The sequence below is a fragment of the Oncorhynchus keta genome, chromosome 20 (assembly GCF_023373465.1).
Source record: "Oncorhynchus keta strain PuntledgeMale-10-30-2019 chromosome 20, Oket_V2, whole genome shotgun sequence".
Taxonomy (NCBI): domain Eukaryota; kingdom Metazoa; phylum Chordata; class Actinopteri; order Salmoniformes; family Salmonidae; genus Oncorhynchus; species Oncorhynchus keta.
The window spans coordinates 38,292,300-38,314,918 of NC_068440.1; the positions used below are offsets into that span (position 1 = coordinate 38,292,300).

The window sequence follows — 22,619 nt, forward strand, 5'->3', positions numbered from 1 at the left end:
TTGGAGGGCCTGTCTGTATCTCTGCTAGGTAGGTTTGGAGGGCCTGTCTGTATCTCTGCTAGGTAGGTTTGGAGGGCCTGTCTGTATCTCTGCTAGGTAGGTTTGGAGGGCCTGTCTGTATCTCTGCTAGGTTTGGAGGGCCTGTCTGCTAGGTAGGTTTGGAGGCCTGTAGCTAGGTAGGTTTGGAGGGCCTGTCTGTATCTCTGCTAGGTAGGTTTGGAGGGCCTGTCTGTATCTCTGCTAGGTAGGTTTGGAGGGCCTGTCTGTATCTCTGCTAGGTAGGTTTGGAGGGCCTGTCTGTATCTCTGCTAGGTAGGTTTGGAGGGCCTGTCTGTATCTCTGCTAGGTAGGTTTGGAGGGCCTGTCTGTATCTCTGCTAGGTAGGTTTGGAGGGCCTGTCTGTATCTCTGCTAGGTAGGTTTGGAGGGCCTGTCTGTATCTCTGCTAGGTAGGTTTGGAGGGCCTGTCTGTATCTCTGCTAGGTAGGTTTGGAGGGCCTGTCTGTATCTCTGCTAGGTAGGTTTGGAGGGCCTGTCTGTATCTCTGCTAGGTAGGTTTGGAGGGCCTGTCTGTATCTCTGCTAGGTAGGTTTGGAGGGCCTGTCTGTATCTCTGCTAGGTAGGTTTGGAGGGCCTGTCTGTATCTCTGCTAGGTAGGTTTGGAGGGCCTGTCTGTATCTCTGCTAGGTAGGTTTGGAGGGCCTGTCTGTATCTCTGCTAGGTAGGTTTGGAGGGCCTGTCTGTATCTCTGCTAGGTAGGTTTGGAGGGCCTGTCTGTATCTCTGCTAGGTAGGTTTGGAGGGCCTGTCTGTATCTCTGCTAGGTTTGGAGGGCCTGTCTGTATCTCTGCTAGGTAGGTAGGGCCTGTCTGTATCTCTGCTAGGTAGGTTTGGAGGGCCTGTCTGTATCTCTGCTAGGGTTTGGAGGGCCTGTCTGTATCTCTGCTAGGGGTTTGGAGGGCCTGTCTGTATCTCTGCTAGGTAGGTTTGGAGGGCCTGTCTGTATCTCTGCTAGGTAGGTTTGGAGGGCCTGTCTGTATCTCTGCTAGGTAGGTTTGGAGGGCCTGTCTGTATCTCTGCTAGGTAGGTTTGGAGGGCCTGTCTGTATCTCTGCTAGGTAGGGCCTTTGGAGGTTTGGAGGGCCTGTCTGTATCTCTGCTAGGTAGGTTTGGAGGGCCTGTCTGTATCTCTGCTAGGTAGGTTTGGAGGGCCTGTCTGTATCTCTGCTAGGTAGGTTTGGAGGGCCTGTCTGTATCTCTGCTAGGGCCTGTCTGTATCTCTGCTAGGTTTGGAGGGCCTGTCTGTATCTCTGCTAGGTAGGTTTGGAGGGCCTGTCTGTATCTCTGCTAGGTTTGGAGGGCCTTCTGTATCTCTGCTAGGTAGGTTTGGAGGGCCTGTCTGTATCTCTGCTAGGTAGGTTTGGAGGGCCTGTCTGCATCTCTGCTAGGTAGGTTTGGAGGGCCTGTCTGTATCTCTGCTAGGTAGGTTTGGAGGGCCTGTCTGTATCTCTGCTAGGTAGGTTTGGAGGGCCTGTCTGTATCTCTGCTAGGTAGGTTTGGAGGGCCTGTCTGTATCTCTGCTAGGTAGGTTTGGAGGGCCTGTCTGTATCTCTGCTAGGTTTGGAGGGCCTGTCTGTATCTCTGCTAGGTTTGGAGGGCCTGTCTGTATCTCTGCTAGGTTTGGAGGGCCTGTCTGCTGCTAGGTAGGTTTGGAGGGCCTGTCTGTATCTCTGCTAGGTAGGTTTGGAGGGCCTGTCTGTATCTCTGCTAGGTAGGTTTGGAGGGCCTGTCTGTATCTCTGCTAGGTAGGTTTGGAGGGCCTGTCTGTATCTCTGCTAGGTAGGTTTGGAGGGCCTGTCTGTATCTCTGCTAGGTAGGTTTGGAGGGCCTGTCTGTATCTCTGCTAGGTAGGTTTGGAGGGCCTGTCTGTATCTCTGCTAGGTAGGTTTGGAGGGCCTGTCTGTATCTCTGCTGCTAGGTTTGGAGGGCCTGTCTGTATCTCTGCTAGGTAGGTTTGGAGGGCCTGTCTGTATCTCTGCTAGGTAGGTTTGGAGGGCCTGTCTGTATCTCTGCTAGGTAGGTTTGGAGGGCCTGTCTGTATCTCTGCTAGGTAGGTTTGGAGGGCCTGTCTGTATCTCTGCTAGGTAGGTTTGGAGGGCCTGTCTGTATCTCTGCTAGGTAGGTTTGGAGGGCCTGTCTGTATCTCTGCTAGGTAGGTTTGGAGGGCCTGTCTGTATCTCTGCTAGGTTTGGAGGGCCTGTCTGTATCTCTGCTAGGTAGGTTTGGAGGGCCTGTCTGTATCTCTGCTAGGTAGGTTTGGAGGGCCTGTCTGTATCTCTGCTAGGTAGGTTTGGAGGGCCTGTCTGTATCTCTGCTAGGTAGGTTTGGAGGGCCTGTCTGGCTAGGTAGGTTTGGAGGGCTGTCTGTATCTCTGCTAGGTAGGTTTGGAGGGCCTGTCTGTATCTCTGCTAGGTAGGTTTGGAGGGCCTGTCTGTATCTCTGCTAGGTAGGTTTGGAGGGCCTGTCTGTATCTCTGCTAGGTAGGTTTGGAGGGCCTGTCTGTATCTCTGCTAGGTAGGTTTGGAGGGCCTGTCTGTATCTCTGCTAGGTAGGTTTGGAGGGCCTGTCTGTATCTCTGCTAGGTAGGTTTGGAGGGCCTGTCTGTATCTCTGCTAGGTAGGTTTGGAGGGCCTGTCTGTATCTCTGCTAGGTAGGTTTGGAGGGCCTGTCTGTATCTCTGCTAGGTTTGGAGGGCCTGTCTGTATCTCTGCTAGGTAGGTTTGGAGGGCCTGTCTGTATCTCTGCTAGGTAGGTTTGGAGGGCCTGTCTGTATCTCTGCTAGGTTTGGAGGGCCTGTCTGTATCTCTGCTAGGTTTGGAGGGCCTGTCTGTATCTCTGCTAGGTTTGGAGGGCCTGTCTGTATCTCTGCTAGGTTTGGAGGGCCTGTCTGTATCTGCTAGGTAGGTTTGGAGGGCCTGTCTGTATCTCTGCTAGGTAGGTTTGGAGGGCCTGTCTGTATCTCTGCTAGGTAGGTTTGGAGGGCCTGTCTGTATCTCTCCTGTCTGTATCTCTGCTAGGTAGGTTTGGAGGGCCTGTCTGTATCTGCTGCTAGGTTTGGAGGGCCTGTCTGTATCTCTGCTAGGTAGGTTTGGAGGGCCTGTCTGTATCTCTGCTAGGTAGGTTTGGAGGGCCTGTCTGTATCTCTGCTAGGTAGGTTTGGAGGGCCTGTCTGTATCTCTGCTAGGTAGGTTTGGAGGGCCTGTCTGTATCTCTGCTAGGTAGGGCCTGTCTGTATCTCTGCTAGGTAGGTTTGGAGGGCCTGTCTGTATCTCTGCTAGGTAGGTTTGGAGGGCCTGTCTGTATCTCTGCTAGGTAGGTTTGGAGGGCCTGTCTGTATCTCTGCTAGGTAGGTTTGGAGGGCCTGTCTGTATCTCTGCTAGGTAGGTTTGGAGGGCCTGTCTGTATCTCTGCTAGGTAGGTTTGGAGGGCCTGTCTGTATCTCTGCTAGGTAGGTTTGGAGGGCCTGTCTGTCTCTGCTAGGTAGGTTTGGAGGGCCTGTCTGTATCTCTGCTAGGTAGGTTTGGAGGGCCTGTCTGTATCTCTGCTAGGTAGGTTTGGAGGGCCTGTCTGTATCTCTGCTAGGTAGGTTTGGAGGGCCTGTCTGTATCTCTGCTAGGTAGGTTTGGAGGGCCTGTCTGTATCTCTGCTAGGTAGGTTTGGAGGGCCTGTCTGTATCTCTGCTAGGTAGGTTTGGAGGGCCTGTCTGTATCTCTGCTAGGTAGGTTTGGAGGGCCTGTCTGTATCTCTGCTAGGTAGGTTTGGAGGGCCTGTCTGTATCTCTGCTAGGTAGGTTTGGAGGGCCTGTCTGTATCTCTGCTAGGTAGGTTTGGAGGGCCTGTCTGTATCTCTGCTAGGTAGGTTTGGAGGGCCTGTCTGTATCTCTGCTAGGTAGGTTTGGAGGGCCTGTCTGTATCTCTGCTAGCCCTGTCTGTATCTCTGCTAGGTAGGTTTGGAGGGCCTGTCTGTATCTCTGCTAGGTAGGTTTGGAGGGCCTGTCTGTATCTCTGCTAGGGCCTGTAGGTTTGGAGGGCCTGTCTGTATCTCTGCTAGGTAGGTTTGGAGGGCCTGTCTGTATCTCTGCTAGGTAGGTTTGGAGGGCCTGTCTGTATCTCTGCTAGGTAGGTTTGGAGGGCCTGTCTGTATCTCTGCTAGGTAGGTTTGGAGGGCCTGTCTGTATCTCTGCTAGGTAGGTTTGGAGGGCCTGTCTGTATCTCTGCTAGGTAGGTTTGGAGGGCCTGTCTGTATCTCTGCTAGGTAGGTTTGGAGGGGTTTGGAGGGCCTGTCTGTATCTCTGCTAGGTAGGTTTGGAGGGCCTGTCTGTATCTCTGCTAGGTAGGTTTGGAGGGCCTGTCTGTATCTCTGCTAGGTAGGTTTGGAGGGCCTGTCTGTATCTCTGCTAGGTAGGTTTGGAGGGCCTGTCTGTATCTCTGCTAGGTAGGTTTGGAGGGCCTGTCTGTATCTCTGCTAGGTAGGTTTGGAGGGCCTGTCTGTATCTCTGCTAGGTAGGTTTGGAGGGCCTGTCTGTATCTCTGCTAGGTAGGTTTGGAGGGCCTGTCTGTATCTCTGCTAGGTTTGGAGGGCCTGTCTGTATCTCTGCTAGGTAGGTTTGGAGGGCCTGTCTGTATCTCTGCTAGGTAGGTTTGGAGGGCCTGTCTGTATCTCTGCTAGGTAGGTTTGGAGGGCCTGTCTGTATCTCTGCTAGGTAGGTTTGGAGGGCCTGTCTGTATCTCTGCTAGGTAGGTTTGGAGGGCCTGTCTGTATCTCTGCTAGGTAGGTTTGGAGAGGGGCCTGTTTCTCTGCTAGGTAGGTTTGGAGGGCTGTCTGTATCTCTGCTAGGTAGGTTTGGAGGGCCTGTCTGTATCTCTGCTAGGTAGGTTTGGAGGGCCTGTCTGTATCTCTGCTAGGTTTGGAGGTTTGGCTAGGGCCTGTCTGTATCTCTGCTAGGTAGGTTGGAGGGCCTGTCTGTATCTCTGCTAGGTAGGTTTGGAGGGCCTGTCTGTATCTCTGCTAGGTAGGTTTGGAGGGCCTGTCTGTATCTCTGCTAGGTAGGTTTGGAGGGCCTGTCTGTATCTCTGCTAGGTAGGTTTGGAGGGCCTGTCTGTATCTCTGCTAGGTAGGTTTGGAGGGCCTGTCTGTATCTCTGCTAGGTAGGTTTGGAGGGCCTGTCTGTATCTCTGCTAGGTAGGTTTGGAGGGCCTGTCTGTATCTCTGCTAGGTAGGTTTGGAGGGCCTGTCTGTATCTCTGCTAGGTTTGGAGGGCCTGTCTGTATCTCTGCTAGGTAGGTTTGGAGGGCCTGTCTGTATCTCTGCTAGGTAGGTTTGGAGGGCCTGTCTGTATCTCTGCTAGGTAGGTTTGGAGGGCCTGTCTGTATCTCTGCTAGGTAGGTTTGGAGGGCCTGTCTGTATCTCTGCTAGGTAGGTTTGGAGGGCCTGTCTGTATCTCTGCTAGGTAGGTTTGGAGGGCCTGTCTGTATCTCTGCTAGGTAGGTTTGGGGCCTGTCTGTATCTCTGGGCCTGTCTGTATCTCTGCTAGGTAGGTTTGGAGGGCCTGTCTGTATCTCTGCTAGGTAGGTTTGGAGGGCCTGTCTGTATCTCTGCTAGGTTTGGAGGGCCTGTCTGTATCTCTGCTAGGTAGGTTTGGAGGGCCTGTCTGTATCTCTGGTAGGTTTGGAGGGCCTGTCTGTATCTCTGCTAGGTAGGTTTGGAGGGCCTGTCTGTATCTCTGCTAGGTTTGGAGGTTTGGAGGTTTGCCTGTCTGTATCTCTGCTAGGTAGGTTTGGAGGGCCTGTCTGTATCTCTGCTAGGTAGGTTTGGAGGGCCTGTCTGTATCTCTGCTAGGTTTGGAGGGCCTTTGGAGGGCCTGTCTGTATCTGCTATTTGGAGGGCCTGTCTGTATCTCTGCTAGGTTTGGAGGGCCTGTCTGTATCTCTGCTAGGTTTGGAGGGCCTGTCTGTATCTCTGCTAGGTTTGGAGGGCCTGTCTGTATCTCTGCTAGGTTTGGAGGGCCTGTCTGTATCTCTGCTAGGTTTGGAGGGCCTGTCTGTATCTCTGCTAGGTTTGGAGGGCCTGTCTGTATCTCTGCTAGGTTTGGAGGGCCTGTCTGTATCTCTGCTAGGTTTGGAGGGCCTGTCTGTATCTCTGCTAGGTAGGTTTGGAGGGCCTGTCTGTATCTCTGCTAGGTAGGTTTGGAGGGCCTGTCTGTATCTCTGCTAGGTAGGTTTGGAGGGCCTGTCTGTATCTGCTAGGTTTGGAGGGCCTGTCTGTATCTCTGCTAGGTTTGGAGGGCCTGTCTGTATCTCTGCTAGGTTTGGAGGGCCTGTCTGTATCTCTGCTAGGTAGGTTTGGAGGGCCTGTCTGTATCTCTGCTAGGTAGGTTTGGAGGGCCTGTCTGTATCTCTGCCAGGTTTGGAGGGTCTGTATCTGCTAGGTTTGGAGGGCCTGTCTGTATCTCTGCTAGGTAGGTTTGGCTAGGGCCTGTCTGTATCTCTGCTAGGTTTGGTTTGGAGGGCCTGTCTGTATCTCTGCTAGGTAGGTTTGGAGGGCCTGTCTGTATCTCTGGAGGGCCTGTCTGTATCTCTGCTAGGTTTGGAGGGCCTGTCTGTATCTCTGCTAGGTTTGGAGGGCCTGTCTGTATCTCTGCCAGGTTTGGAGGGCCTGTCTGTATCTCTGCTAGGTAGGTTTGGAGGGCCTTCTGGCTAGGGCCTGTCTGTCTGGTAGGTTGGAGGGCCAGGTTTTGGAGGGCCTGTCTGTATCTCTGCTAGGTTTGGAGGGCCTGTCTGTATCTGCTGGTAGGTTTGGAGGGCCTGTCTGTATCTCTGCTAGGTTTGGAGGGCCTGTCTGTATCTCTGCTAGGTTTGGAGGGCCTGTCTGTATCTCTGCTAGGTTTGGAGGGCCTGTCTGTATCTCTGGGCCTGTCTGTATCTCTGCTAGGTTTGGAGGGCCTGTCTGTATCTCTGCTAGGTAGGTTTGGAGGGCCTGTCTGTATCTCTGCTAGGTTTGGAGGGCCTGTCTGTATCTCTGCTAGGTAGGTTTGGAGGGCCTGTCTGTATCTCTGCCAGGTTTGGAAGGCCTGTCTGTATCTCTGCCAGGTTTGGAAGGCCTGTCTGTATCTCTGCCAGGTTTGGAAGGCCTGTCTGTATCTCTGCCAGGTTTGGAAGGCCTGTCTGTATCTCTGCCAGGTTTGGAAGGCCTGTCTGTATCTCTGCCAGGTTTGGAAGGCCTGTCTGTATCTCTGCCAGGTTTGGAAGGCCTGTCTGTATCTCTGCCAGGTTTGGAAGGCTTGGCCCGGGGGACACAGAGTTCTTCTCTTTTAAGAGTATTGTTCATACAAAGAGGCAGCCTCAGGGCACCAAATGCCACACTATTCACTTTGGGAATAGGGTGCCATTTGGGAGAGTACACGGCTCCTGGGTAAAGTGCTTTCTCTCTGATTCCAAGCGTCCGTCTCTCTCTCTCTCTCTCTCTGCCCCCCTCTCTCTTTCTAAATACTGCTCTCTCTCTGCTAGGTCCTCCCCTCCCCCCACACCCTAATTGTTCTGTGTGACCAGCTGACTGCTCTCTTTTGTGATCTCTTTCTAAATACTGCTCTCACGCTCTCGCTCTCTCCCCACACCTAATTGTTCTGTGTGACCAGCACTGCTCTCTTTGTGATCTCTCTTTCTAAATACTGCTCTCTCTCTCTCTCTCGCTCTCCCCCACACCTAATTGTTCTGTGTGACCAGAACTGCTCTCTTTGTGATCTCTCTTTCTAAATACTGCTCTCTCTTCTGCTCTCGCCCCCCACCTATTGTTCTGTGTGACTGCTCTCTTTGTGATCTAAATACTGCTCTCTCTCCCCCTCTCTCTCTGCTAGGTACACCTAATTGTTCTGTGTGACCAGCACTGCTCTCTTTGTGATCTCTCTTTCTAAATACTGCTCTCACGCTCTCGCTCTCTCTCGCTCTCGCCCACCTAATTGTTCTGTGTGACCAGCACTGCTCTCTTTGTGATCTCTCTTTCTAAATACTGCTCTCTCGCTCTCGCTCCCCCCCACACCTAATTGTTCTGTGACCAGCACTGCTCTCTTTGTGATCTCTCTTTCTAAATACTGCTCTCTCTCTCTCGCTCTCGTCTCTCTCCCCCCCTGTCTGTCTCTCTGCTAGGTAGGTCTGGACACCTAATTGTTCTGTGTGACCAGCACTGCTCTCTTTGTGATCTCTCTTTCTAAATACTGCTCTCTCTCTCTCTCTTTGTGATCTCTCTCTTTCTAAATACTGCCCCTCTCGCTCTCCCCTGCACCTAATTGTTCTGTGACCAGACTGCAGCACTGCTCTCTTTGTTCTGTGTGATCTCTCTTTCTAAATACTGCTCTCTCTCTCTCTTTCTTGCTCTCGCTCTCCCCCCACACCTAATTGTTCTGTGTGACCAGAACTGCTCTCTTTGTGATCTCTCTTTCTAAATACTGCTCTCTCTCTCGCTCTCGCTCTCCCCCACACCTAATTGTTCTGTGTGACCAGCACTGCTCTCTTTGTGATCTCTCTTTCTAAATACTGCTCTCTCTCTCTCTCTCTCGCTCTCCCCCCACACCTAATTGTTCTGTGTGACCAGCACTGCTCTCTTTGTGATCTCTCTTTCTAAATACTGTTCTCTCTCTCTCTCTTCCATTCCTTCTCTTCTGTCTGTGTACATTTGAAACCTCCACCCACCCCCTTTATATCCAATTTGACCACAATCATCCAATCCTCCTCCTTCCATTTCATCCTCTCTCTGCCTCCCCCCTACATCCTAAAATGAGGACCAGTTCCCAGGCTTACCCCCTCTTCTAAATGACGCCTCCAACCACTGTTTCCTTACTTAAAGGACAGGAAGTGGTTTGTAGCCTGTTAGATAGCTCATGGTTGCATCCCAGTTCTCCACCCTGCTCTCTTAAGTGTGCACTGTCACACTTCCTGTCATGGATTTAACAGTGAGCGAATGAAACGCCCCGGGCCTGCCTTAGGTGAAGCAGGTTAGTGTTTGATTGGCTCTACTGGGGCTGGCCTCCCGGAGTTGAGCCAATCAAATCAAATGTATTGGTTACATCTGACGAAAGTGTAGACATTATCGTGAAATGCCAACTTATGTGCCCTTTCCCAACAATGCACACTTTAAAAAAAAGTACCAAACATTTTTGTAAATAGTAACGTAATAATGAGGCTATGTACGAGGAGTAACGGCAGAGTCAATGTGCAGGGGTACGAGGTAGTTGAGGTAATATGTACATGTAGGTTGGGGTAAAAGTGACTAGGCAAACAGGACAAATACTCTACGCTCACTGGACCGTACCCACACGCTCATTGGACTGTGTGACCAGCACTGCGCTCACTGGACACGGTACCCCCACACCTCACTGGACCAGAACTGCTCTCTTTGTGACTCACTGGACCGACGCTCCTGGACCGGTACCCACACGCTCACTGTTCTTTGTGACCAGCACTGCTCACTTCGTGACCTCTTTCTAAATACTGCTCACTGGACCGGTACCCACACGCTCTCTGGACCGTACCCACACGCTCACTGGACCCCCCCACACCTCATTGTTCTGTGTGACCAGCACTGCTCACTGGACCGGTAAATACCTCTCACTCGCTCTCTCGCTCACTGGACCTGTGTGACCAGCACGCTCAAATACTGGACCCTAATTGGTACCAGCACGCTCACTGGACCCCGCTCTCTCTCCCGCCTACCCACACGCTCACTGGACCAGCACTGTACCCACTACGCTCCTGGTACCCACACCTAATTGTTCTGTACCAGCACTGCTCACTGTGATCCTCTTCTAAATACCCTCTCTCGCTGGACCAGCACTGTCCCCATTCCTGGACACCTAATACCCAGAACTGCTCACTGGACCGTACCTCACCGCTCACTGGACCAGAACTGCTCTCTTTGTGACCCAAATACTGCTCACTGGACCCTTCCCTCTCGCTCACTGGACATGACCAGAACTGACCCAAAATGCAGCTCACTGGACCCCCCCACACCTAATTGTACCACTCTCTCACTGGACTCGCCTCCCCCACACGCTCACTGGACCAGAACTGCTCTCTTGTGACTCCTAAACGCTCACTGGACCGGTACCCAGCACTGCTCACTGGACCTAAATACCCACACCTAATTGTTCTCCAGCTCTCTGGACCGTACCCTCCCCCACCCTCACTGGACCAGAACTGTGACCCTTCTAAATACTGCTCACTGGACCGTACCCCCCCACACGCTCTCTGGACCAGAACTGCCACTTTGTGATCTCTCTTTCTAAATACTGGGGCCTCGCTCTTGCCTCCCACACCTCACTGGACCAGGTATCCCACATACGCTCACTGGACCGTTCTGTACCCAACGCTCACTGGACCGGTACCCACACGCTCACTGGACCGAACTGTACCCACACTCTCAAATACTGGACCGGTACCCACACGCTCACTGTTCTGACCAGGCACCCACACTGCTCACTGGACAGGGTACCCACACGCTCACTGGACCGGTACCCACACGCTCACTGGACCGGTAAAAGTGACCAGCACACGCTCACTGGACCCTAGTACCCACTGCTTGTGACGCTCACTGGACCGGTACCCACACGCTCACTGGACCAGCACTGCCTACCCTGCTCTCTTCACACCTGTTCTGACCCACAAATACTGCTCACTGGACCGGTACCCACACGCTCACTGGACCGTACCCACACGCTCACTGGACCGGTCACGCTCACTGGACGGAACCCCACACCTCACTGGACCAGCACCCACACGCTCACTGGACCGGTACCCACACGCTCACTGGACCGTACCCACACGCTCACTGGACCGTACCCACGGACCAGAACTGTATCTCTCACTACCGCACTCTCACGCTCACTTCAATTGTTCTGTGACCAGCTTCATCTAAACTTGCTCTGTACCCCACACTAATTGTTCTGCTGACACTGGACCGTACCCACACGCTCACTGGACCGGTACCCACACGCTCACTGGACCGGTACCCACACGCTCACTGGACCGGTACCCACACGCTCACTGGGGCTGGCCTCCATCTAATTGAGTACCCACACGCTCACTGGACCGTACCCACTTTCGCTCACTGGACCGTTAAAAAAAGTACCCACACGCTCACTGGATCGGGACCCCTACCCACACGCTCACTGGACCACTGGTACCCACACGCTCACTGGACCGTACCACACGCTCACTGGACCGTACCACACGGGCATGCACTGGACTGGACCCGGAGTTGACCCACACGCTCACTGGACCGGTACCCACACGCTCACTGGACCGGGTCCCACACGCCACTGGACCGGTACCCACACGCTCACTGGACCGGTACCCACACGCTCACTGGACCGGTACCCACACGCTCACTGGACCGGTACCCACACGCTCACTGGACCGTACCCACACGCTCACTGGACCGTACCCACACGCTCACTGGACCGGTACCCACACGCTCACTGGACCGTACCCACACGCTCACTGGACCGTACCCACACGCTCACTGGACCGGTACCCACACGCTCACTGGACCGTACCCACACGCTCACTGGACCGGTACCCACACGCTCACTGGACCGGTACCCACACGCTCACTGGACCGTACCCACACGCTCACTGGACCGTACCCACACGCTCACTGGACCGGTACCCACACGCTCACTGGACCGGTACCCACACGCTCACTGGACCGTACCCACACGCTCACTGGACCGTACCCACACGCTCACTGGACCGTACTCCACACGCTCACTGGACCGTACCCACACGCTCACTGGACCGGTACCCACACGCTCACTGGACCGGGGTTCCCACACGCTCACTGGACCGGTACCACACGCTCACTGGACCGTACCACACGCTCACTGGACCGGTACCCACACGCTCACTGGACCGTACCCACACGCTCACTGGACCGGTACCCTGTCACTGGACCGTCCCACACACTGGACCGTGTCACTGGACCGTTTCCACACGCTCACTGGACCGGTACCCACATGCTCACTGGACCGGTACCCACATGCTCACTGGACCGGTACCCACACGCTCACTGGACCGTACCCACACGCTCACTGGACCGGTACCCACACGCTCACTGGACCGTTTTCACGCTCACTGGACCGGTACCCACATGCTCACTGGACCGGTACCCACACGCTCACTGGACTGTTTCCACACGCTCACTGGACCGGTACCCACACGCTCACTGGACCGTACCCACACGCTCACTGGACCGGTACCCACATGCTCACTGGACCGGTTCCTCACATGCTCACTGGACCTTGCTGTACCCACATGCTCACTGGACCGGTACCCACACGCTCACTGGACCGGTACCCACACGCTCACTGGACCGTACCCCGTATCCCCTGTTTCCCTACTTCAGTGGTTCCTAAACTTGGGGTTGGGACCCCATGAGGGTTCCTCTGACATTTGAAATGTGGTCCCGTGAGTAATCTTAGGGAAAAATTTGGTAACCTCTGCCCTACTTGTATAATTCTCACATTAGTCTTCAGGTCTTTCTGTTGGCGTTGCTTTCACTTCATATCACAATAATATGTTTTTTGTTTTCAGTTATTGTTTGTATGATTTGTCAAGCATTCACTTTTGCCATTGTTTGCTAATTCTGTTTTAATTAAGTGTTTCTCTTCTGTTGAATTCTCCTGCTGTTTCCTTCACTGTTTCCTTTCGGTTGAATTCTCCTGCTGTTTCCTTTCGGTTGAATTCTCCTGCTGTTTCCTTTACTGTTTCCTTTCGTCTGAATTCTCCTGCTGAATTCTCCTGCTGTTTCCTTCACTGTTTCCTTTCGGCTGAATTCTCTCGCTGTTTCCTTCACTGTTTCCTTTCGGCTGAATTCTCTTGCTGTTTCCTTCACTGTTTCCTTTCTGTTGAATTCTCTCGCTGTTTCCTTCACTGTTTCCTTTCGGCTGAATTCTCTTGCTGTTTCCTTTCACTGTTTCCTTTCGGCTGAATTCTCTTTGTTTCCTTCACTGTTTCCTTTCGGCTGAATTCTCTTGCTGTTTCCTTCACTGTTTCCTTTCGGCTGAATTCTCTCGTTGTTTCCTTCACTGTTTCCTTTCGGCTGAATTCTCTTGCTGTTTCCTTTACTGTTTCCTTTTGCATCACACTTGTCTTTTTCCCCTTTTTGTACTTTCCTACGTTCTGTCTTCTCTTTCGCTCCCTATTCATGTTTCCCTCCCTCCTTCTTCCACTCTCTCTCGTTTTCTCTGTCCTGTTCTTATTTGTCCTCCATCTCCCATTCCCTTGCTCTTCCTATCCTCTCTACCTTCCCTGCTCCATCGCCGTGGTAGCCAACAGGGCCTAGTTGCCAGGGGAAACCTCTACAGTCGCTACATCAACACCCGGGGCTTTGGGCTGTTGTTGGAGACCCAGCAGAACACCTTCAAACTGCCAGGTAACCAGATCTGATTGGCTATGGGACATGTGTAGTACACCGTAACAACACACCACTAAGGACTATGTATGTCTCCCAAATGGCACCCTGTTTGCTATAGGGCACTATTTTAGACCAATCACTCAATCAACCAATCAAATGTATTTATAAAGCCCTTCTTTACATCAGCTGATGTCTCAAAGTGCTGTACAGAAACCCAGCCTAAAACCCCAAACAGCAAGCAATGCAGGTGTAGAAGCACGGTGGCTAGGAAAAACTAGGAAAAACTCCCTAGAAAGGCCAAAACCTAGGAAGAAACCTAGAGAAGAACCAGGCTCTGAGACCAGAACCCTATGGGCCTTTTTGAGTATATTCCCTATTTAGTGCACTACTTTAGACCAGGCCATGGTCTAAAGTAGTGCACTATATAGGGAATAGGGCTCTGGTCTAAAGTAGTGCACTATATAGGGAATAGGGCTCTGGTCTAAAGTAGTGCACTATATAGGGAATAGGGCTCTGGTCAAAAGTAGTGCACTATATAGAGAATAGGGCTCTAGTCTAAAGTAGTGCACTATATAGGGAATAGGGCTCTGGTAAAAAGTAGTGCACTATATAGAGAATAGGGCTCTAGTCTAAAGTAGTGCACTATATAGGGAATAGGGCCCTGGTCAAAAGTAGTGCACTATATAGAGAATAGGGCTCTCGTTTAAAGTAGTGCACTATATAGGGAATAGGGTGCCATTTAGTACATAGACCACTGTGTCCAGGAATGTACTGTGTTGTCTTGTGACTGACCTCTGACCTGTTAGTGCTGTGTACCTCCTCAGGTTTGACACCATTATTGAGAGAGAGAGAGACTGACACGGGGGGACAGACAGACCCCCTGGGACACACAGACAGGTTTGCCGAGATGTAATTTCCCCTCACATAGACATACTCAGGATATATCTGGCAGACTGTATATATAAAATGCGTGCAGGGGGGTTGAAAGGCATTGAATAGTAGGTGGCTACAATTAAAAGTGTGAAAAATAAGCTGGAATTACAGTGGATTTGTGTTTTGACTGAACTACATTTCCTTCTCTGCAGCTCAAAAACGAGTTATCTTCCGTCTTCACACTCTCCGTTTCTCTATCACTCATCCCCTCATCTTACCTCTTGTCATATGCCTCCTCTCCCCAACCCTCCTTGTCCCTGTCCAGGTCCCTTCCACCTCTCTCCCTATCCAGGAAGGAGTTGCTCTGCTCCCAGAACACCAGCGAACCAGACAGACAGGCTGGGATGGAGACCAGGGTGCTGGAGAATAGGCTCAGGGTGGGGGTAGGGGGAGAGAAAGGAGGTGGGCCCCAGGTGGTTGAGAAGGGGCCATTGGGGGCTGAGAAGGACAGGGTGAGAGGAGGCTGGTCATGGACGGTGGGAGAGAGCTGCTGTAACACAGCTCAGTGGGTCAGGCAGAAGCAGGAATATAACAACACCAGACCCTGGTGACCCACATGGAAGACAGACGGGCTGACTGACAGACGGGCTGACAAGAAGAAGGACATAGAAGACAGGCTGACTGACAGATGGATGGATAAGAAGCAGGACATAGAAGACGGCTGACTGACAGATGGTTGAATAAGAAGCAGGACATAGAAGACGGCTGACTGACAGATGGATGGATAAGAAGCAGGACATAGAAGACGGCTGACTGACAGATGGATGGATAAGAAGCAGGACATAGAAGACGGCTGACTGACAGATGGATGAATAAGAAGCAGGACATAGAAGACGGCTGACTGACAGATGGATGAATAAGTAGCAGGACATAGATGGATGAATAAGAAGCAGGACATAGAAGACGGGCTGACTGACAGATGGATGGATAAGATGCAGGAGATGGAAGACTGACTGACGGATAGATAGGAGGCAGGAGATGGAAGACTGACTGACGGATAGATAGGAGGCAGGAGATGGAAGACAGACGGATGGATGGATAAGAAGCAGGACATAGAAGACGGGGCTGACGGATAGATACGAGGCAGGAGATGGAAGACAGACGGATGGATGGATAAGAAGCAGGCAATTGAAGACTGACTGACATACTGACAGACGGATGGATAAGAAACAGGAAGAAAAAGACCGACTGACAGACTGATTTAATAGAGATTTAGAGAAATGGACTGTGAGCTAGAGTTGAGATAGACGGGAAGACAGCCACAGCCAATCCTCACCCACTCACCTTCAGCCCTCTCATCTGATCACTGGTTAGTGGTGCTATGTCTTCTAGACAGAACAAGTGCCCTCTCATTGAAGTCACTGGTTAGTGGTGCTATGTCTTCTAGACAGAACAAGTGCCCTCTCATTGAAGTCACTGGTTAGTGGTGCTATGTCTTCTAGACAGAACAAGTGCCCTCTCATTGAAGTCACTGGTTAGTGGTGCTATGTCTTCTAGACAGAACAAGTGAAGGGTTTGCTTGGTATGCAACAATAGTCAGCCAGATGTCACAGGATACGTCCCAAATGGGCACCCTATTCCCTATGGGACATGGTCAAAAGTAGTGCACTAATGTAGGGAATAGGGTACCATTTTGGGTCAAAAGTAGTGCACTAACGTAGGGAACAGGGTGCCATTTGGGGCTTAGACACAGTCTGAGGGTGTGAAATGGTGGGTTACAATGAACAGAATGTAGCTGTGAATACTGAGTACTAGTCAGTAGGTTGATGATGGTAACGAGAACCACAGCTTTAGAGACCTACTAAATCTGTCACATGTACCTGCAGCAATTCACTTGAAGCAAAAAGGCAATGGAGCCATGCTGGAAATTCCATCAGACTTGAGTTAAACACGTTAAGATGTTTTCAATGTGGAAATAAACGGCCTGCACTGATCACAGAAAGACCTGTCCCTAAATGTTGTTGGAATCGCTTTACTTGTTATGTCTGCGTTATTTACCCATGTATTGATCATAGATTACATTTCAAATCAAATCAAATTTTATTTGTCACATACACATGGTTAGCAGATGTTAATGCGAAATGTAGCGAAATGCTTGTGCTTCTAGTTCCGACAATGCAGTAATAACCAACAAGTAATCTAACCTAACAATTCCAAAACTACTGTCTTGTAGACACAAGTGTAAAGGGATAAGAATATGTACATAAAGATATATGAGTGAGTGATGGTACAGAGCAGCATAGGCAAGATACAGTAGATGGTATTGAGTACAGTATATACATATGAGATGAGTATGTAAACAAAGTGGCATAGTTAAAGTGGCTAGTGATACATGTATTACATAAAGATGCAGTAGATGATATAGAGTACAGTATATACATATGAGATGAATAATGTAGGGTAAGTAACATTATATAAGGTAGCATTGTTTAAAGTGGCTAGTGATATATTTTACATAATTTCCCATCAATTGCCATTATTAAAGTGGCTGGAGTTGAGTCAGTGTCAGTGTGTTGGCAGCAGCCACTCAATGTTAGTGGTGGCTGTTTAACAGTCTGATGGCCTTGAGATAGAAGCTGTTTTTCAGTCTCTCGGTCCCAGCTTTGATGCACCTGTACTGACCTCGCCTTCTGGATGATAGCGGGGTGAACAGGCAGTGGCTCGGGTGGTTGTTGTCCTTGATGATCTTTATGGCCTTCCTGTAACATCGGGTGGTGTAGGTGTCCTGGAGGGCAGGTAGTTTGCCCCCGGTGATGCGTTGTGCAGACCTCACTACCCTCTGGAGAGCCTTACGGTTGTGGGCGGAGCAGTTGCCGTACCAGGCGGTGATACAGCCCGACAGGATGCTCTCAATTGTGCATCTGTAGAAGTTTGTGAGTGCTTTTGGTGACAAGCCGAATTTCTTCAGCCTCCTGAGGTTGAAGTCTTCACGATGCTGTCTGTGTGGGTGGACCAATTCAGTTTGTCTGTGATGTGTACGCCGAGGAACTTAAAACTTACTACCCTCACCACTACTGTTCCATCGATGTGGATAGGGGGGTGATTACCTAAATGTTGATATAGTGCTTTGTATTTCCCTCATGTCCCCTCTACACCCTTGAACCTCCTGCACTGCCCTCTACTGGCTAAATCCGGTACTGCAGTATCACGAGAACTCAACAGGCAGTCAAGTGGTCCTGTAGCTCAGTTGGTAGAGCATGGCGCTTGTAACGCCAGGGTAGTGGGTTCGATCCCCAGGACCACCCATACGTAGAATGTATGCACACATGACTGTAAGTCGCTTTGGATAAAAGCGTCTGCTAAATGGCATATATTATTATTATTTATTATAAGTACAAGACAGGGTTGTGTTCATTCGGCACCAAAACTGAAGACAATTTAGTTCAATGGGGTGGAACAACTTGGACTTGTCCAATAAGAAATGGCTATTTTGGTTTTGTTTCAAAACGTTTTGTGTATAGTTTGTATAGTTTGTATAGTGTGCCCTAATGAACACAACCCTGCTTCCCCACAGACATAGATATCATCCCCAAAACATTGGTGTCCTGATTACATATGTTAAACATTCACTACTAATGCTGCGTTTACCTTTAGTCGGAACTAGGTAACTCTTGGCATTTCCCGACTTGCTAACTGGTTGTAGTTACACTGGTTGTAGTATTCAACCAGTTAGCAAGTCGGACATTTCAGAGTTTCCTAGTTTCATACAGCACGTGAATGCGCCGTCAGTACCATCAAGCTACAACATCAGAAGCCCCACCTACACTGAACAAAAATAAACGCAACATGTAAAGTGTTGGTCCCATGTTTCATGAGCTGAAATAAAAGATCCCAGAAAAGTACCATAAGCACAAAAAGCTTATTTCTCTCATATTTTCTACACAAATTTGTTTACATCCCTGTTAGTGAGCATTTCTCCTTTGCCATGATAATCCATCCACCTGACAGGTGTGGCGTATCAAGAAGCTGATTAAACAGCATGATCATTACACAGGTGCACCTTGTGCTGGGGGACAATAAAAGCCCATTCTAAAATGTGCCGTTTTGCCACAGATGTCTCCAATTTTGAGGGAGTGTGCAATTGGCATGCTGACTGCAGGAATGTCCACCAGAGCTGTTGCCAGAGAATTTATTGGAATTTCTCTACCACAAGCAGCTTCCAATGTAGTTGTAGAGAATTTGGCAGCACGTCCAACCGGCCTCACAACCGCAGACCCACGTGTAACCGCTCCAGCCCAGGACCTCCACATCCGGCTTCTTCCCTTGAGGGATCGTCTGAGATCAGCCACCCGGAAAGCTGATGAAACTGAGTATTTATGTCTGTAATAAAGCCCTTTTGTGAGGGGAAATGTATTCTGATTGGTTGGTCCTTTTGTGAGGGGAAATGTATTCTGATTGGTTGGTCCTGGCTCCCAAATCGACCCACGGCTCGCACCTCTGCCCAGTCACGTGAAATCCATAGATTAGGAACTAATGAATTTATTTCAATCGACTGATTTCCTCATAGGAACTTTTAACTCAGTAAAATTGTTGAAATTGTTACATGTTCGTGTTTATATATATTTTTTTATCAGTGTAGTTCTACAATTTATCTTCTTAAAATCTGATTTTTAAACCCAAACATTAATCCCGGGTTTACGTAGGTTACTTTCTAAATGTAATCCGTTACTATAGTTACCTGTACAAAATTGCAATCAGTATCGTAACTTTTGGATTACCCAAACTCAGCAACGTAATGATTACTTTCAGTTATGCTAGCAGATCCCCATAGACTTCCATTCATTGCGCTGATGCTAGTTAGCATTGGCTCGCGAAACTACCTCATACTTCCTTCATACTGGACACAGAGATGTATAGTTTATTTCCTTAGCGTTACTTAGCAACCTCATGCCTTTTACACAAAATGTATATAGACTCCACTTTTTTTTTTTTTTCTACTGTGTTATTGACTTGTTAATTGTTTACTCCATGTGTAACTCTGTGTTGTCTGTTCACACTGCTATGCTTTATCTTGGCCAGGTCGCAGTTGCAAATGAGAACTTGTTCTCAACTAGCCTACCTGGTTAAATAAAGGTGTTCTCAACTAGCCTACCTGGTTAAATAAAGGTGTTCTCAACTAGCCTACCTGGTTAAATAAAGGTGTTCTCAACTAGCCTACCTGGTTAAATAAAGGTGTTCTCAACTAGCCTACCTGGTTAAATAAAGGTGTTCTCAACTAGCCTACCTGGTTAAATAAAGGTGTTCTCAACTGGCCTTCCTGGTTAAATAAAGGTGTTCTCAACTAGCCTACCTGGTTAAATAAAGGTGTTCTCAACTGGCCTTCCTGGTTAAATAAAGGTGTTCTCAACTAGCCTACCTGGTTAAATAAAGGTGTTCTCAACTAGCCTACCTGGTTAAATAAAGGTGTTCTCAACTAGCCTACCTGGTTAAATAAAGGTGTTCTCAACTAGCCTACCTGGTTAAATAAAGGTGTTCTCAACTAGCCTACCTGGTTAAATAAAGGTGTTCTCAACTGGCCTTCCTGGTTAAATAAAGGTGTTCTCAACTAGCCTACCTGGTTAAATAAAGGTGTTCTCAACTAGCCTACCTGGTTAAATAAAGGTGTTCTCAACTAGCCTACCTGGTTAAATAAAGGTGTTCTCAACTAGCCTACCTGGTTAAATAAAGGTGTTCTCAACTGGCCTTCCTGGTTAAATAAAGGTGTTCTCAACTAGCCTACCTGGTTAAATAAAGGTGTTCTCAACTGGCCTTCCTGGTTAAATAAAGGTGTTCTCAACTAGCCTACCTGGTTAAATAAAGGTGTTCTCAACTAGCCTACCTGGTTAAATAAAGGTGTTCTCAACTAGCCTACCTGGTTAAATAAAGGTGTTCTCAACTAGCCTACCTGGTTAAATAAAGGTGAAATGAAAAATAAATAAAAAAACTGCACAGTGTTTAGACAGATAGCACTGAGATCCATAATGACCAACGACTACTGTCATATGTACACAACATCTACGTGCATTTATTTATCTTTAGAAATAGTTTGACAAAACCACATTCAAAACTAGGTACAAAGAAATTATAGACACGAAATAAATGATTATATCTGTTGGATTCTCTTCAGATTACTGTTTAAAAATATGTACAATGGAGCATGAAGTGAAAGGGTTTCTCTCTTGCTTTTCACACGCTGTTTAGCACACTGCAGTCACATAAGAACAGCATCAAACCAACACGGACTTTGTTTTGCCAGAGGCCTGATGGGACATCTCCTTTTTGTGTTATTGTAATGGAAGATGGCTTACTTGGAAGCAATACAATTGTTTTGAATTATCTAGCGACAAATGATCTGTCTTGATATGTTAATAAAACCATCCATCTGATCTGAGGGATTATAAGGTGTTACATCTTTGAAAAGGAATCCCTTTTTGCAAAAAGAGTTCCTGGAGGCAATCTTTAAATTAGGTTACTTCCTTGTGCGGGCCACCCTCCTCCACCCTCTTCCACCCTCCTCTACCAGTGTGGCCTGCTTTGGGTTTCACAAAATGCGTTGTCCTTTTTTAACCAGTGTGGCATCTTGCTCTGCTTGTTTTTCCTTTGTCTCCGCTGTCGGAATTCCATACGTGCTCATTGGACCGTGGGCGACCTATCGGCTTCTTAGCTGCTCTGCTATGAATGATGCCAACAAAAAGAGGATGTTTAATGATTACAAACGCTGATAATCGGCAGTTTCACACTCACTAAGTCATGGAAGAAACAGGTCCCTGTCTCGTAACCTCTGTTGATCGATTGGCAATCAATCCAAAACCCCATGACATTCCCTGCTGCCATTTCCCCAAGCTCCTTCACACCCTAAGCAGAACAGAACCTAACAGAACCCCCTGGGTTATGTTCATTAGGCACTGAAACAGTAAGGGACTACCTGGACCTGTCCAATAAGGAACTCTCATTTTCGTTTTTTGCTTTTGAAAAACATTTTTAAAAGTTTTTCTGTTCCATGCCCAAATGAACACAACCCTGCTCATTAACTGGAATGACTAAACCCCAAAACCTCGTTAACTCTACATTATGTAACAGCATCTCCTGTAACTGTCCAATCCCATTTCCACGACAGATAAGGTCTCTGTTATCCACCCTTTCCCAGTAAGCACTTACACACACCCATCATAGATTTCAAAAGCACTGGATTGGCGTGTCCTTTCCACCATTGTTAAATCCATGTAAGATAGTGTGCAAGTGTACACTTTAGGGAGAAGGGTGGAGAGTGGAGGAATAGGGACGCAACCTTAGGTCTCCATTCAATTCTTATTGCAGTAATTCAACGTTACAGTGTGATTGAAATGTAAAGGTAATTTCAGATTGAGCCATCATATATACAGCGTTTAACGTGAATGTAGTCTCCGCAAACGCAGGCACATTTGCCGATACCTTTCAATCGAGGCTGAACTTCCACGATACGGATTGAATGGAGCCCTTAGTCTCTAGTCAGTCTGGCCCAGCAGGGTGAGGTAGATGTCGGACTGGAGGAAGCGAGGGTAGCAGTCTGTATCCAGGAGGGAGTAGATGCGTTTCTGGGCGTGGGACAGGGAGGTGTGTGATGGGGCCTGTAGGAGCTGTGTGGTTAAGTCTCTGGTCTTACTGTCCAAGTTCACCTGAAAGGGAGAGAGAGAGAAAGAAAGAGAGAGAGGCAGAGTGGGGAAAGGGAGGGAGGGAGAGAGAGGGGAGAAAGAAGGAGCAATAGCGGGAGAGGTATGGAGAGATGGAGGAGGAGAGAGAGGGGCAGTGGGAAAGAGAGGGAGATGGAGACAGAGAGAGAGGGGGGAGAGAGAGTGAAAGATGGCGAGGATGGGGGATGGAGGGGAGAGAGAGGGAGAGGACGGGATGGAGGGAGAGAGAGAGTGAAAGAGGGAGAGGATGGGGGATGGATGGGAGAGAGGACAGGGGATGGAGGGAGGGAGAGAGGGAGAGGACAGGGGATGGAGGGAGAGAGAGTGAAAGAGGGAGAGGACGGGATGGAGGGAGAGAGATAGTGAAAGAGGGAGAGGATGGGGGATGGAGGGAGAGAGAGAGAGTGAAAGAGGGAGAGGACAGGGGATGGAGGGAGAGAGAGAGTGAAAGAGGGAGAGGACATGGGGATGGAGGGAGAGAGGGAGAGGACAGGGGATGGAGGGAGAGAGAGTGAAAGAGGGAGAGGATGGGGGATGGAGGGAGAGAGAGAGTGAAAGAGGGAGAGGACAGGGGAT

At 49.6% G+C, this 22,619-nt stretch overlaps 1 protein-coding gene and 2 long non-coding RNA genes across 15 annotated transcripts in view; 1 reads left to right on the forward strand and 2 right to left on the reverse strand.

Moving 5' to 3' along the window:
- Positions 1–8,868: 8,868 nt before the first annotated feature.
- Positions 8,869–11,563, reverse strand: LOC127909998 (uncharacterized). Its single transcript, XR_008073427.1, has 3 exons — positions 11,372–11,563; positions 11,028–11,096; positions 8,869–9,376 (listed from the first exon to the last, which is right to left on the reverse strand). It is a non-coding gene; the product is annotated as an uncharacterized LOC127909998 (long non-coding RNA).
- Positions 11,564–12,838: 1,275 nt separating this feature from the next.
- LOC118380818 (uncharacterized) lies at positions 12,839–20,270 on the forward strand. Of its 11 annotated transcripts, none has more exons than XR_008073351.1 (4): positions 12,839–13,479; positions 14,286–14,358; positions 14,660–20,127; positions 20,161–20,270. It is a non-coding gene; the product is annotated as an uncharacterized LOC118380818 (long non-coding RNA). The 11 variants fall into 11 exon arrangements; XR_008073357.1 differs by having other exon boundaries at positions 14,660–20,028; positions 20,095–20,242; XR_008073358.1 differs by having other exon boundaries at positions 14,660–19,995; positions 20,095–20,241.
- Positions 20,271–20,371: 101 nt separating this feature from the next.
- LOC118380819 (regulator of G-protein signaling 3-like) overlaps positions 20,372–22,619 on the reverse strand; it is a 42,535-nt gene continuing 40,287 nt past the window's right edge. Inside the window, exons 6-7 of one of the 3 annotated variants that reach the window (XR_008073289.1) lie at positions 21,805–22,028; positions 20,372–21,042 (exon numbers count right to left, since the gene is read on the reverse strand). Coding sequence is in view for 1 of the 3 variants with exons in the window: in XM_052472827.1 (XP_052328787.1) it covers positions 21,858–22,028 (171 nt within the window). In the remaining 2 variants the exon portion in view is untranslated. Of the gene's footprint in view, positions 22,029–22,619 lie in introns of all 3 variants that reach the window. The other 2 variants (XR_008073288.1, XM_052472827.1) reach the window with 2 other exon arrangements.